This window comes from Anomaloglossus baeobatrachus, chromosome 12 (assembly GCF_048569485.1).
Source record: "Anomaloglossus baeobatrachus isolate aAnoBae1 chromosome 12, aAnoBae1.hap1, whole genome shotgun sequence".
NCBI classification, from domain to species: Eukaryota; Metazoa; Chordata; class Amphibia; order Anura; family Aromobatidae; genus Anomaloglossus; species Anomaloglossus baeobatrachus.
Genome location: NC_134364.1, coordinates 94712561 through 94728222, shown reverse-complemented (window position 1 = coordinate 94728222; position 15662 = coordinate 94712561). Strand labels below are relative to the sequence as shown.

The window sequence follows — 15662 nt, the reverse complement described above, 5'->3', positions numbered from 1 at the left end:
AATAAAGTTTCTGTGATTAAAAAAAAAAAATGAGCAAGCGCAGTGAAAAATCAAGGATTCTGCCGCTCAAAAAACATTACATGCTGCGTTCCTTCCACCCGGCGGAAGCAACGCAGCGTCGGCCAGCAGAAGCAACGCAAGTACTTTTGGCACAATCCGTCATCCATACAAGTCTACGGGAAACAGCGGAATCCGTTAACAGATTTCGCTGTTTTCCAAAAGGGCGGATTGTGACTAAAGGTAATTAACGCAAGTGTGAAAGTACCGTTACACAAACATGTCCCCAATGTTAGCTGTAATGTATTCAACCAGGCAAATGCTGCTAAGCTGGGCTTACATAATAGAGTTGGAAACAAGGCATAACAAAGAGACGGAGGAGAAAGTCCTATCAGGTTATGACTCATGTGCTGTGAAAATAACTTCAGTGTTTTACCAGTAAGATAAAACCTTGACAATCATGTATAATACTTTTTACAATGTTATTAATGGGAGTGGGTTAATCCTTTCTACCAATGAGGAGTCACTGCAGGGATGACGAGGTCTATATAAGAATGCGATCCTTCCCGCCAGACACGACAGCACAGACGGTACGAGCAGTCCTGCATCTAATCTCACCCTCTCACATCTGTCTATCTGAAAAAATCAAATAAGAAAAAAAAGCTTTGTCCTGAAGGGGTCAGAGCAGCAGTTTCTTCTCCCGACAGAAGCAATAGAAATTTGATATTCGGCCAACGAAGCCTTCAATTAAGTGGGCGGCATCTGTGAGACCATAAAGCGACTTCTTCCTCTTCTTCAGGACATTCAATATGGCGATTTCACACTTATTAATGCTATCACTGGTATCTGTGGCAGGTGAGTGATCCTAATATTCTGCCAGTAAGCTCTTGAAGGGTTTAATGCATTTCTACTTTTTTTGTTTTCTTAAGTGTTCATGTTTAGCTTCTAAATCCTTTTCTATTTTTTTTTTTTACTTTGACCTCACTCATCCTGTTTTTCTTCTAACATGGAAATCCCCTATCCAAAGTGAAAATAGATGTAAATCAGATGCCGACTGCCATAATACGAGAGGAGAAAGCCGAGGACCCCTAAACATCTTAACAGCCCCACTTCAGGACAGTTAACAGATGAGACTAACTAGTCCTTCATATATAATTTCTATTGGAATAAGGCTGGGTTAAGACGCCTGTACAAAAACATGAGACAGTTACGTCTGTAAATCGAGTGCATCTCAGTGTGCTCCTCCAAATATCAGGGCTGCCTTTTGAGTGCACCTCTGTGTGCTCCTCCATATAGAAAACCAGAAGAAACAAACGATCGAAGCCCAATAATTTTTATACAAAAAAGAGTTTTTTATTATTACAAGTGATAATATAAGTGTTACAGTGGGCACAATTAATGCATCATATATATCATAAAATATAAATTTCATTCACATAGCGGAACTATACAGTTGTGACCGAAAAATGTATTCCCCTATAGTAGTATATATCCTCATAGATTATATCTATATACTAGGTGTCACCTAAAAGGGGGATTATATCACGCGAGCAGCGGGGACTACTCACTCATATTTGAATAATATATACCACTTAATAGCATGTGTTATATAATTCAGATGTCACAAATATCTCAATCTTGCAAGCCTCCAAACTGCATATCATACTATGTGTTCAACTTCTAGAACAGGCACATGTATTCAGGTGATACTATCTGTCTCCACCAGTGTTTTAATATATAACCAAACTAGCATGTACTTGTATAATCTATAATAATTAATTATCCTGGTTATAATATACCGATATACAGAATATGCATACCATATAAATCACTGCATGCAATATACCGCACAGCAGTACTACCGGGTAACCACAAGAATTATCATATCGTTTGGTTTAAAATAGTGGAAAGAAAATAGACCTACATCGTCCATGTGATCAGTCCATGTTGTAAGAACACCAATCGGTTGCACCCCATGCAGGCTGAAATTCCCTTAGGCTACCATTTTTTCAGCAGATCACATATATTAAGGTGATACTGTCTGTCTCCACCAGTAGTTAGTATATACCCAAACTAGCATGTACACCTATAGTTCATAATAGATTGCCCTGGTCAGACCATACCAATATACAGAGCATATGTTATATAAATCACTGCATGCAATATACCGCACAGCAGCACTGCCAAGTGAACGGCAGGAATTACCATGCCATTGGTTTGACTAGTGGAAACTAGTGGAAACAAACAGACCCACATCACCAATATAAGCTGTCCATATTATGATAGCACTAAGCAGCCGTACCGCATGCAGACTAAAGTTCCCTTAGGCTACCGTTATTACAGCAGGTCACAACTATATTCAATAAACAATAGCGAACCATGTGGATTATAATTACCGCTTGTGTAGAAGACTCCCGACACGTGTTTCGGCTCTCTACCTTCGTCAGGGGGCGTGTCTATTCACCCAGGAGCTCCGGCTAAAATACTGCCGTGCTCCAATCATCATTCGATCCCTCAAATGACGCGCGCGTTGTCATGGCGCCTTGCCGACGCCGATCCAGCCGCCGCGTCACCAGACATCAGTCCCAGGGTATTATAACCCGGGAGTGAAGTACCAGTATAGACACAGCGGGTGGATCAGGGCCGGCCACCAGTGACAGCCGTGCGTGCAGGTATCGAATGAAAATATATGTGCAAACTAACAATTTAAAGTGATAACAACAAAATGATCAGGAAAATATGTTATCTCATGAAAAAAATATATATATATATATGAGGGATATATGTATATGTACATCTCCATAATTTTTATGTCCCATGTCATTTGACGGAAGATATTGCCCCAAAACAGAAAATATAAACTACTATATCTATACGCATCTCTAGAACACGTATCATATGAAGATGCAGGAGGTCCCCCATGCACCGAGCAGCCATAGGGATTGCTGTATAGCATTTACTATGTGTCACCAGGACTTCATCATTCGACCATCTTCATTGTATATACAAATAGGCAAAATATAAGATATCAAATCCACCATCTCCTCCTTTTACTCTCCTCCGTCAGACAATATATCATAGATCCATGAGAACATATTTCCAGATTGCTAAAAATGATAAAAAGGGGTAAATTAGACAAAAAATTAAATTAATTACCACATATATAATTTTAAAAGGTATATATATACAGATGCATATACGGCACAGGGGTATATGTACATGACCTATATGGCAGCATGTTTACTACAAAAAAGACGCAAAGCTAATATTTTCATTGAGGCCAGATGGACACACAGTACCCAATGTGTATATCCATCTGGCCTCAAGTTGGGCCAATCTCCTGCTGATCTCACCGCCCCTCAACCCCAGATCAATTTGGTCAATACCTTTCACCTTTAATGAACCACCATTACAAGAGTGAAACATAGCAAAATGTCTTGGAAGGGTTTTAAGATCTTCAATATTAGTCGCATTCCGTGCCGCCTCAATCCCCAATATATGCTCACGAGTGCGTACCTTCAACTGACGAGTCGTCAGTCCAATATAGATTTTCGGACAAGGACATGTTGCATAGTATATAACGGCTCGAGAATTGCACGTTATATATTTTCGTATTTCGTACGTTTTAACGTTTTTCGCGTCAGTGAAGGTACTCTCCCGGCATATATTGGGGCATGCGACACATCCTCCACATGGAAAGCAACCCATTTTCACATTGGGTTTAAAATTACCCAAAAATGTGGGGTCTCTCCTATTGCTCTCATAGTGGCTGCGGATCAAATGATCCCGTAGATTTTTATTTCTACGCATGGTGATTGATATCTTCTCGGGGACGATTTTGCTGAGGGTGGGGTCAGCTTGGAGTATGGGCCATGCCTTCTCCAGACAATCACGTATATCCGGAATTTGGGCACAGTAATTGGTCACAAAGCGAATTTTCTCATTTAGTTCAGATTTCGGTTGAGAATATAGCAGTGAATTCCGAGATGAATGTTTGGCTCTATGATATGCTTTTTTTATTATTCTCCCACTATATCCTCGTTCTTTAAAACGAGCCCGGAGAATCTGAGCCTGTTGTTCGAAATCCACGTCAGTCGAGCAGATTCTCCTAAGTCGGAGAAACTGTCCAACTGGTACTGATCTAATCATAAACTGAGGATGAGCCGAGGTTGCATGGAGGAGCATATTAGTGGAAGTCGGTTTACGGTATAAATTCGACTGCAAGAAACCATCGTCATCCTTCCGTATCAATACGTCCAAGAATTCAATCTGTCTAGAAGACCACTGAAACGTGATCCTGATGTTGCGTCCCCCCGAATTAATTCCCTGCATGAATAAATTAAGTTCCTCAACCGACCCCTGCCAGATCATGAAGATATCGTCGATGTACCGCGCCCAAAAAAGGACGCGGTCCATCAACGGCTGCTGATCTGACAGGAGTAGGTCCCTTTCCCACAGCCCCAGGAATAAATTAGCATATGAGGGGGCAAAGGACGCCCCCATTGCAGTACCCTGGAGCTGTAGGTAAAAGGAACCCATAAAAATAAAAAAATTATGTGTAAGGGAAAATTCGAGGAGACGCAACACCAACTCACGGAATTCCGAGGGCATGTCGGCCATATCCAAATAAAATTTGGTGGCTTCGATGCCATCTTTATGAATAATGCTGGTGTATAGCGACTCAACGTCGCCAGTCACCAGAATTGTATCATTGCCCACAAATAAACCGTCGATCTTTTTAAGAAAGTCTCCAGTATCCTTGATATATGATGGCAAACTTCCAACCATCGGCTGAAGAATGGAATCAATCCAACGGTTGACTTTTTCAAGGAAATTTCCACACCCTGATATAATAGGTCTTCCTGGGGGTGTGGAAGCATTCTTGTGTACTTTGGGCAATAAATAAAAGGTGGCAATTGTTGGTTCAGCCACCAGTAGTGCCGAAGCCAGCCCCTTGTCGACAACACCGCCATCTGCCGCCTCACCAATGATTTTTCTAAGTTGTAAGGTAAAAGAGGAGAGAGGATTGAAAGTCATTTTTTTATAGCATGTTTCATTTTTTAGTTGTTTAAATGCCTCTCTCTCATACATTTTGGTGGGCCAGATGACGATGTTGCCGCCCTTGTCTGCTGGCTTCATCACCACCCCTGGGAGCTCCTTGAGTTCCCGTAATCTCAGACGTTCCACTCTAGACAGATTGTCCTTCTGCTTTAAAGGAGAAATCTTCTCCAATTCCCTAGTGACTACCTTGACAAATAGTTCCACGTTGGCACATGTTGCCAACGGGGGGAATTTTTTGGAACGAGGTTTGATGGAGGAAGGGATCTTACCGCAAATCTCCGTGTCATGTTCCTCAGCCAACTCCTGAAGTATATTTATCGCAGTTTGTTCCTCTGCTGTAGGAAATAAAGAATGTAACGTGTCATCAAAGAAATGTTTTTTAAAAATAATAGACCTTGCAAATATATGCAGGTCTTTGATGACAGAAAATAAATCCATATTCGCAGTAGGGGAAAAGGACAGCCCCCTTTCCAACAAATGCAAATCAGTACTGGATAATTGATGCGAGCTCAAGTTGATTACCTTATTATCTGCTTTGCGGTATCCAGATCCATTTTTGTAATTGAAGAATTTGCGGTTTGATCGGTTTCCTCCATCCAATCTCGCTCCAGAGCGTGTGACAACTCCAGACATGGAATTGTCGGAGACGTCACTCATAGTTGTCAAGGATGATTGTGACGATGTCCTACTAAATCCCGGATTAACATCATTGGGTCTCCTCCATGCATAAACCAATTTCTTTTGAAAATCGCCTTGATCTCTATTCAATTTAGAGGCCTGAGTAGAATGTATCTTTTTGACCACCTGCTCAAGTTTTTTCATCAATATATCATCAAAGCTTTTAAGCCTATCTTCAGGACATATGGATCTAAATTCGCTTTGCTTTTGATCCAATATTTTGTCAAGTTTGGTTATAGAAGACGTATCAAGTTCAATAAGCAACTGCATAAGTGTATTTGAACATATGTTGCAGGTGTCTTCCCATTTATCAATAAAGGATTCCTCATCGACCACGAAGGAAGGAGTAACCCTAATGCGCAGGCCTCTAGGAATAAGTTTCTTTGCAATATACCGTTCCAATAGTGCCCTATTCCACCATAATCGCGTGCGTTTTATAATTAACCGTTGTATTTCGGCAAACATGTCGTCCAGGCCATGTGCCTCCTCATTATTAGTGCCGGATATCGGCCCACCGAACACTTGCTCCACTTGATTTAGCCATGTATGTTCAATGGCTTTATAGTCCATCGCTGGTACTATTTCTGTGCTAAACACAGTAGAAAGAACAATATTAAGACCACAAACCAGCAATAAAGTGTGCATACTTAATCTCTCATAATTTCTAATATTCCATATATATAATTTAGAATTAAACACTCGGACTATATCTAATTAGGGCATAAATCGTATCATACAATGTAGAAAACCAGAAGAAACAAACGATCGAAGCCCAATAATTTTTATACAAAAAAGAGTTTTTTATTATTACAAGTGATAATATAAGTGTTACAGTGGGCACAATTAATGCATCATATATATCATAAAATATAAATTTCATTCACATAGCGGAACTATACAGTTGTGACCGAAAAATGTATTCCCCTATAGTAGTATATATCCTCATAGATTATATCTATATACTAGGTGTCACCTAAAAGGGGGATTATATCACGCGAGCAGCGGGGACTACTCACTCATATTTGAATAATATATACCACTTAATAGCATGTGTTATATAATTCAGATGTCACAAATATCTCAATCTTGCAAGCCTCCAAACTGCATATCATACTATGTGTTCAACTTCTAGAACAGGCACATGTATTCAGGTGATACTATCTGTCTCCACCAGTGTTTTAATATATAACCAAACTAGCATGTACTTGTATAATCTATAATAATTAATTATCCTGGTTATAATATACCGATATACAGAATATGCATACCATATAAATCACTGCATGCAATATACCGCACAGCAGTACTACCGGGTAACCACAAGAATTATCATATCGTTTGGTTTAAAATAGTGGAAAGAAAATAGACCTACATCGTCCATGTGATCAGTCCATGTTGTAAGAACACCAATCGGTTGCACCCCATGCAGGCTGAAATTCCCTTAGGCTACCATTTTTTCAGCAGATCACATATATTAAGGTGATACTGTCTGTCTCCACCAGTAGTTAGTATATACCCAAACTAGCATGTACACCTATAGTTCATAATAGATTGCCCTGGTCAGACCATACCAATATACAGAGCATATGTTATATAAATCACTGCATGCAATATACCGCACAGCAGCACTGCCAAGTGAACGGCAGGAATTACCATGCCATTGGTTTGACTAGTGGAAACTAGTGGAAACAAACAGACCCACATCACCAATATAAGCTGTCCATATTATGATAGCACTAAGCAGCCGTACCGCATGCAGACTAAAGTTCCCTTAGGCTACCGTTATTACAGCAGGTCACAACTATATTCAATAAACAATAGCGAACCATGTGGATTATAATTACCGCTTGTGTAGAAGACTCCCGACACGTGTTTCGGCTCTCTACCTTCGTCAGGGGGCGTGTCTATTCACCCAGGAGCTCCGGCTAAAATACTGCCGTGCTCCAATCATCATTCGATCCCTCAAATGACGCGCGCGTTGTCATGGCGCCTTGCCGACGCCGATCCAGCCGCCGCGTCACCAGACATCAGTCCCAGGGTATTATAACCCGGGAGTGAAGTACCAGTATAGACACAGCGGGTGGATCAGGGCCGGCCACCAGTGACAGCCGTGCGTGCAGGTATCGAATGAAAATATATGTGCAAACTAACAATTTAAAGTGATAACAACAAAATGATCAGGAAAATATGTTATCTCATGAAAAAAATATATATATATATATGAGGGATATATGTATATGTACATCTCCATAATTTTTATGTCCCATGTCATTTGACGGAAGATATTGCCCCAAAACAGAAAATATAAACTACTATATCTATACGCATCTCTAGAACACGTATCATATGAAGATGCAGGAGGTCCCCCATGCACCGAGCAGCCATAGGGATTGCTGTATAGCATTTACTATGTGTCACCAGGACTTCATCATTCGACCATCTTCATTGTATATACAAATAGGCAAAATATAAGATATCAAATCCACCATCTCCTCCTTTTACTCTCCTCCGTCAGACAATATATCATAGATCCATGAGAACATATTTCCAGATTGCTAAAAATGATAAAAAGGGGTAAATTAGACAAAAAATTAAATTAATTACCACATATATAATTTTAAAAGGTATATATATACAGATGCATATACGGCACAGGGGTATATGTACATGACCTATATGGCAGCATGTTTACTACAAAAAAGACGCAAAGCTAATATTTTCATTGAGGCCAGATGGACACACAGTACCCAATGTGTATATCCATCTGGCCTCAAGTTGGGCCAATCTCCTGCTGATCTCACCGCCCCTCAACCCCAGATCAATTTGGTCAATACCTTTCACCTTTAATGAACCACCATTACAAGAGTGAAACATAGCAAAATGTCTTGGAAGGGTTTTAAGATCTTCAATATTAGTCGCATTCCGTGCCGCCTCAATCCCCAATATATGCTCACGAGTGCGTACCTTCAACTGACGAGTCGTCAGTCCAATATAGATTTTCGGACAAGGACATGTTGCATAGTATATAACGGCTCGAGAATTGCACGTTATATATTTTCGTATTTCGTACGTTTTAACGTTTTTCGCGTCAGTGAAGGTACTCTCCCGGCATATATTGGGGCATGCGACACATCCTCCACATGGAAAGCAACCCATTTTCACATTGGGTTTAAAATTACCCAAAAATGTGGGGTCTCTCCTATTGCTCTCATAGTGGCTGCGGATCAAATGATCCCGTAGATTTTTATTTCTACGCATGGTGATTGATATCTTCTCGGGGACGATTTTGCTGAGGGTGGGGTCAGCTTGGAGTATGGGCCATGCCTTCTCCAGACAATCACGTATATCCGGAATTTGGGCACAGTAATTGGTCACAAAGCGAATTTTCTCATTTAGTTCAGATTTCGGTTGAGAATATAGCAGTGAATTCCGAGATGAATGTTTGGCTCTATGATATGCTTTTTTTATTATTCTCCCACTATATCCTCGTTCTTTAAAACGAGCCCGGAGAATCTGAGCCTGTTGTTCGAAATCCACGTCAGTCGAGCAGATTCTCCTAAGTCGGAGAAACTGTCCAACTGGTACTGATCTAATCATAAACTGAGGATGAGCCGAGGTTGCATGGAGGAGCATATTAGTGGAAGTCGGTTTACGGTATAAATTCGACTGCAAGAAACCATCGTCATCCTTCCGTATCAATACGTCCAAGAATTCAATCTGTCTAGAAGACCACTGAAACGTGATCCTGATGTTGCGTCCCCCCGAATTAATTCCCTGCATGAATAAATTAAGTTCCTCAACCGACCCCTGCCAGATCATGAAGATATCGTCGATGTACCGCGCCCAAAAAAAAAGGATATAGTGGGAGAATAATAAAAAAAGCATATCATAGAGCCAAACATTCATCTCGGAATTCACTGCTATATTCTCAACCGAAATCTGAACTAAATGAGAAAATTCGCTTTGTGACCAATTACTGTGCCCAAATTCCGGATATACGTGATTGTCTGGAGAAGGCATGGCCCATACTCCAAGCTGACCCCACCCTCAGCAAAATCGTCCCCGAGAAGATATCAATCACCATGCGTAGAAATAAAAATCTACGGGATCATTTGATCCGCAGCCACTATGAGAGCAATAGGAGAGACCCCACATTTTTGGGTAATTTTAAACCCAATGTGAAAATGGGTTGCTTTCCATGTGGAGGATGTGTCGCATGCCCCAATATATGCCGGGAGAGTACCTTCACTGACGCGAAAAACGTTAAAACGTACGAAATACGAAAATATATAACGTGCAATTCTCGAGCCGTTATATACTATGCAACATGTCCTTGTCCGAAAATCTATATTGGACTGACGACTCGTCAGTTGAAGGTACGCACTCGTGAGCATATATTGGGGATTGAGGCGGCACGGAATGCGACTAATATTGAAGATCTTAAAACCCTTCCAAGACATTTTGCTATGTTTCACTCTTGTAATGGTGGTTCATTAAAGGTGAAAGGTATTGACCAAATTGATCTGGGGTTGAGGGGCGGTGAGATCAGCAGGAGATTGGCCCAACTTGAGGCCAGATGGATATACACATTGGGTACTGTGTGTCCATCTGGCCTCAATGAAAATATTAGCTTTGCGTCTTTTTTGTAGTAAACATGCTGCCATATAGGTCATGTACATATACCCCTGTGCCGTATATGCATCTGTATATATATACCTTTTAAAATTATATATGTGGTAATTAATTTAATTTTTTGTCTAATTTACCCCTTTTTATCATTTTTAGCAATCTGGAAATATGTTCTCATGGATCTATGATATATTGTCTGACGGAGGAGAGTAAAAGGAGGAGATGGTGGATTTGATATCTTATATTTTGCCTATTTGTATATACAATGAAGATGGTCGAATGATGAAGTCCTGGTGACACATAGTAAATGCTATACAGCAATCCCTATGGCTGCTCGGTGCATGGGGGACCTCCTGCATCTTCATATGATACGTGTTCTAGAGATGCGTATAGATATAGTAGTTTATATTTTCTGTTTTGGGGCAATATCTTCCGTCAAATGACATGGGACATAAAAATTATGGAGATGTACATATACATATATCCCTCATATATATATATATATTTTTTTCATGAGATAACATATTTTCCTGATCATTTTGTTGTTATCACTTTAAATTGTTAGTTTGCACATATATTTTCATTCGATACCTGCACGCACGGCTGTCACTGGTGGCCGGCCCTGATCCACCCGCTGTGTCTATACTGGTACTTCACTCCCGGGTTATAATACCCTGGGACTGATGTCTGGTGACGCGGCGGCTGGATCGGCGTCGGCAAGGCGCCATGACAACGCGCGCGTCATTTGAGGGATCGAATGATGATTGGAGCACGGCAGTATTTTAGCCGGAGCTCCTGGGTGAATAGACACGCCCCCTGACGAAGGTAGAGAGCCGAAACACGTGTCGGGAGTCTTCTACACAAGCGGTAATTATAATCCACATGGTTCGCTATTGTTTATTGAATATAGTTGTGACCTGCTGTAATAACGGTAGCCTAAGGGAACTTTAGTCTGCATGCGGTACGGCTGCTTAGTGCTATCATAATATGGACAGCTTATATTGGTGATGTGGGTCTGTTTGTTTCCACTAGTTTCCACTAGTCAAACCAATGGCATGGTAATTCCTGCCGTTCACTTGGCAGTGCTGCTGTGCGGTATATTGCATGCAGTGATTTATATAACATATGCTCTGTATATTGGTATGGTCTGACCAGGGCAATCTATTATGAACTATAGGTGTACATGCTAGTTTGGGTATATACTAACTACTGGTGGAGACAGACAGTATCACCTTAATATATGTGATCTGCTGAAAAAATGGTAGCCTAAGGGAATTTCAGCCTGCATGGGGTGCAACCGATTGGTGTTCTTACAACATGGACTGATCACATGGACGATGTAGGTCTATTTTCTTTCCACTATTTTAAACCAAACGATATGATAATTCTTGTGGTTACCCGGTAGTACTGCTGTGCGGTATATTGCATGCAGTGATTTATATGGTATGCATATTCTGTATATCGGTATATTATAACCAGGATAATTAATTATTATAGATTATACAAGTACATGCTAGTTTGGTTATATATTAAAACACTGGTGGAGACAGATAGTATCACCTGAATACATGTGCCTGTTCTAGAAGTTGAACACATAGTATGATATGCAGTTTGGAGGCTTGCAAGATTGAGATATTTGTGACATCTGAATTATATAACACATGCTATTAAGTGGTATATATTATTCAAATATGAGTGAGTAGTCCCCGCTGCTCGCGTGATATAATCCCCCTTTTAGGTGACACCTAGTATATAGATATAATCTATGAGGATATATACTACTATAGGGGAATACATTTTTCGGTCACAACTGTATAGTTCCGCTATGTGAATGAAATTTATATTTTATGATATATATGATGCATTAATTGTGCCCACTGTAACACTTATATTATCACTTGTAATAATAAAAAACTCTTTTTTGTATAAAAATTATTGGGCTTCGATCGTTTGTTTCTTCTGGTTTTCTACATTGTATGATACGATTTATGCCCTAATTAGATATAGTCCGAGTGTTTAATTCTAAATTATATATATGGAATATTAGAAATTATGAGAGATTAAGTATGCACACTTTATTGCTGGTTTGTGGTCTTAATAGTGCTCCTCCATATGTGGAGCTGTCTGTTAAGTGCATCTGTGGCGCCCCTGACCTGGTCAGGCACCACTGAGTATTGCACCCATGCTGGGACAGTTCTTCCAGGTAGTCCTAAGGGCCAGAATGAGGTGTGTACGCACAGACACATAGCAACCAATTCTCCCACACCATTAGATGAGACCCTTGGGTAGTCTCCAGAGGGGGCTAGCCTTCAAATCTTATTAATGGGTGCAGCAGAGGAGCTGAGAGCTAGAGTGCAGAGGTTGTAAGGAAGAGAGGAGAGCCAGTCTGGTAGTGGAGCGCGGCAGTAGCGAGGCGGATCCGCGCCCTCACACTAGTCAGACTCTGCGCGGTGTAGTGACAGTTGGCAGGGGAGAACGGTCACCGAGTAGTCAGAAGAAGAGGTGCTTCTGGTGACTAGGCACGTACAGGGTACAGGTCCCTAGAGCAGACTCAAGTTTAACTATTTGCTAAACCTGTCGGTGAGGGGAACTACAAGTACCTCACCAACCACACAGAATCCGAGCCTCAGCAGCAACGCAGGGACCCATAAGGAGACAGAGCTAGGAGCCATCTCACCTGGTCCACACTGCCGGCAAACGGTCCAAAAAGGGGAGAAAAGGCAGTAGCGACTCCCTGGATAGACCCCCATGGTACTTCAAGTCAGGGGGTTATCCGAACACAGAAGTGCTACGAAGGCGAGCTAACCTGTTACCCTCAGACTGGCCTGAAGGAACCCCTGGTCCTACCTGGTTCATCACAGCAACGCTCTGGTCAGCTCACCATAACATCTGTGTGAGTAAAAACCAGTTAAATGACTTTTGGACTCTGTCTGAGTTATTCTGGACCCGTTGTTCTACACACCTGAGCCCCTGGGGCCTGCCTCACTCACGGGAGGCCACTCCATCTGACTGCAGACTCCATCAGCCACAGAAGCTCATAAAATCTGCAGTGGCAGTCATCTATATCCTTGACCGCAAGCCGTGAGTGGCTCTCGACACATACAAAATCTGACATACCTGTTTGCCATATACAGAAGAAGACTCTGTGGCGTCCCTGAAGCTGGATCAACATTCCTGGGGCGACACACATCTGTGCCACCCCCGCGTCAGTAGCCGGGCTGCTCGGATCCAGATCCGCGGTAGCTCGAGAGGTCTCCGGACCCGGGGGTCGTGAGGCCTCTCAAATAAAGGGGGGCTATGTACAGGGGACGGTGTGGAAAGTTCGTGATGCTACCCGTGATGCGTGGTAAGATGGAGTACCACCGCTGCGATTGGGAATACCCGGTGGCGATGGTGTGGGAAGCTAGGTGTTTAACCCCTCCAGGTAGGGGGAATGCTCCGGGGACTTGGTGAAGGCAATAGTGACAGGGACGTGCCGTTGGGATGGTAAGGGTCACTTGCGTACTCACTCAAACCAATAACGCTGACACCGGCAGTTGTAATAAACCAAAGTTCTGGACACCACTGCCGCTGCGAGCGAGCATGCCTGGGTCCAGTGCCCATTGGTGTTGCCTGTTAGTCTGTGACCTTTTCCCATGGCACCATGTCTTCTAGTTGGTCCCTTTAACCTGAAACTAAAATCGGGTCCCGCTCCCCAGTATGGCTAACTGGGTGAGCTTGCTCTCAGGGTTCACGCTTGGGATTTTCTAGACCGGGTAGTGGAAAGTCCTATCCCCCTCGTTGCGCTAGTACCCCGATTTTGGAGCAGGTGGCGAACGGATCTTGAAGGCTCCGTCCTCGTCGGGTAAATTGTCAGGACACCTGAAGCTCCTTCCTGACCCAGGGTCCACGTAGCCTGTCGTGCCCTGGCCCCTGCCCGGTGATGGCACAAGGCCACCGGCTGTCCTCCTCGACAGTCCGTGCCAATTGTCACGATCCCATTGCGACCGGGGTCTAGCTCCTACCAGGTCCAGACTAGCGCCTGCCACCTAGTAGTTCACGGAGCCCAGCTCCTGACCTCTCATCTCGAGAGTCACTGCTCAACTGACTGTCTACTAACACTCCTGACCTCCCCTTCAACCAACCCCCCAATTGGGTGACCCTATTCCACTCAGGCCGTCTACTGGTGTGTCTGGTGGGTGGGTGTGGTGCAGAGTATTCCTAGCATTTTGATTAGCTTGTTCTTGGCAACATTAAAGGTGAGGGACCCATAATCAAGGAGGAGATGGATATTGCACAGAAGGGCAGGTTGCACAATACCCTGTGAAGACCTGATAGGCCAGGGTGTCACACATCTCCATGTGCTCCTGCCTGTCAAGTGCATCTCCGTGTGCTCTTTGGGGTTGAATGTTGATTGCATCTCATGTGCCCCTCCAAATATCAAGGCTGCCTGTCAAGTGCATCTCTGTCTGCTCCATCGAATTTCAGGGCAGTCTGTTGAGTGCATCTCTGTGTACTCCTCCAAATATCAGGGCTGCCTGTCGAGTGCATCTCCGTGTGCTCCTCAGGGCTGAATGTTGAATGCATCTCATGTGCTCCTCCAAATTTCAGGGCAGCCTGTTGAGTGCATCTCCGTGTGCTCCTCCAAATATTGGGGCTGCCTGTCAAGTGCATCTCTGTGTGCTCTCCTGAATATCAGGCTGTCTGTCAAGTGCATATCCATGTGCTCCACCAAATATCGGTGCTGTCTATTGAGTGCACCTCATGTGCTCCATCAAATATCAAAGCAGCCTGTTGAGTGCATCTCCGTGTGCTCCTCAATATATTGGGGCTGCCTGTCAAGTGCATTTTCATGAGCTTCTCCAAATATCAGGGCAGTCTGTTGAGTGCATCTCCTTGTGCTCCTCCAAATAACAGGGCTGTCTGTCAAGTGCATCTCCGAGTGCACCTCCAAATATTGGGGCTGCCTGTTAAGTGCATCTCATGTGCTCTGCTAAATATCAAGGCTGCTTCTCTAGTGCAACTCTGTGTGCTCTGCCAAATATTGAGGGAGCCTATTGAGTGCATCTCGTGTGTTCTGTCAGATATCAGGGCTGCCTATGAAATGCATATTTGTGTGGTCCTCCAAATATTGGGGCTGACTGTAATTTACATGCATTATTTTGGACCATTAAAAAGAATTACAACTGTTTTCCCACTCTCTGTCCGTGAAACCATCTGGCCCCGACACTGATTTTGGCCCACTCTTCCACACAAATACTCTTCACATCCAGCAGATACCAGGCTCCTTTATGAACTATGAGCTTTAGTTTCTTCAA

At 42.8% G+C, this 15662-nt stretch overlaps 1 protein-coding gene across 2 annotated transcripts in view; it reads left to right on the top strand.

The window, feature by feature from the left end:
- Nucleotides 1-589: 589 nt before the first annotated feature.
- Nucleotides 590-15662, top strand: part of LOC142257766 (uncharacterized) — a 99014-nt gene continuing 83941 nt past the window's right edge. For both annotated transcript variants that reach the window (XM_075329943.1, XM_075329942.1), the window contains exon 1: nucleotides 590-852. In XM_075329943.1, the coding sequence (XP_075186058.1) occupies nucleotides 807-852 (46 nt within the window). In that variant the 5' untranslated portion in view covers nucleotides 590-806. The remainder of the gene's footprint in view (nucleotides 853-15662) is intronic.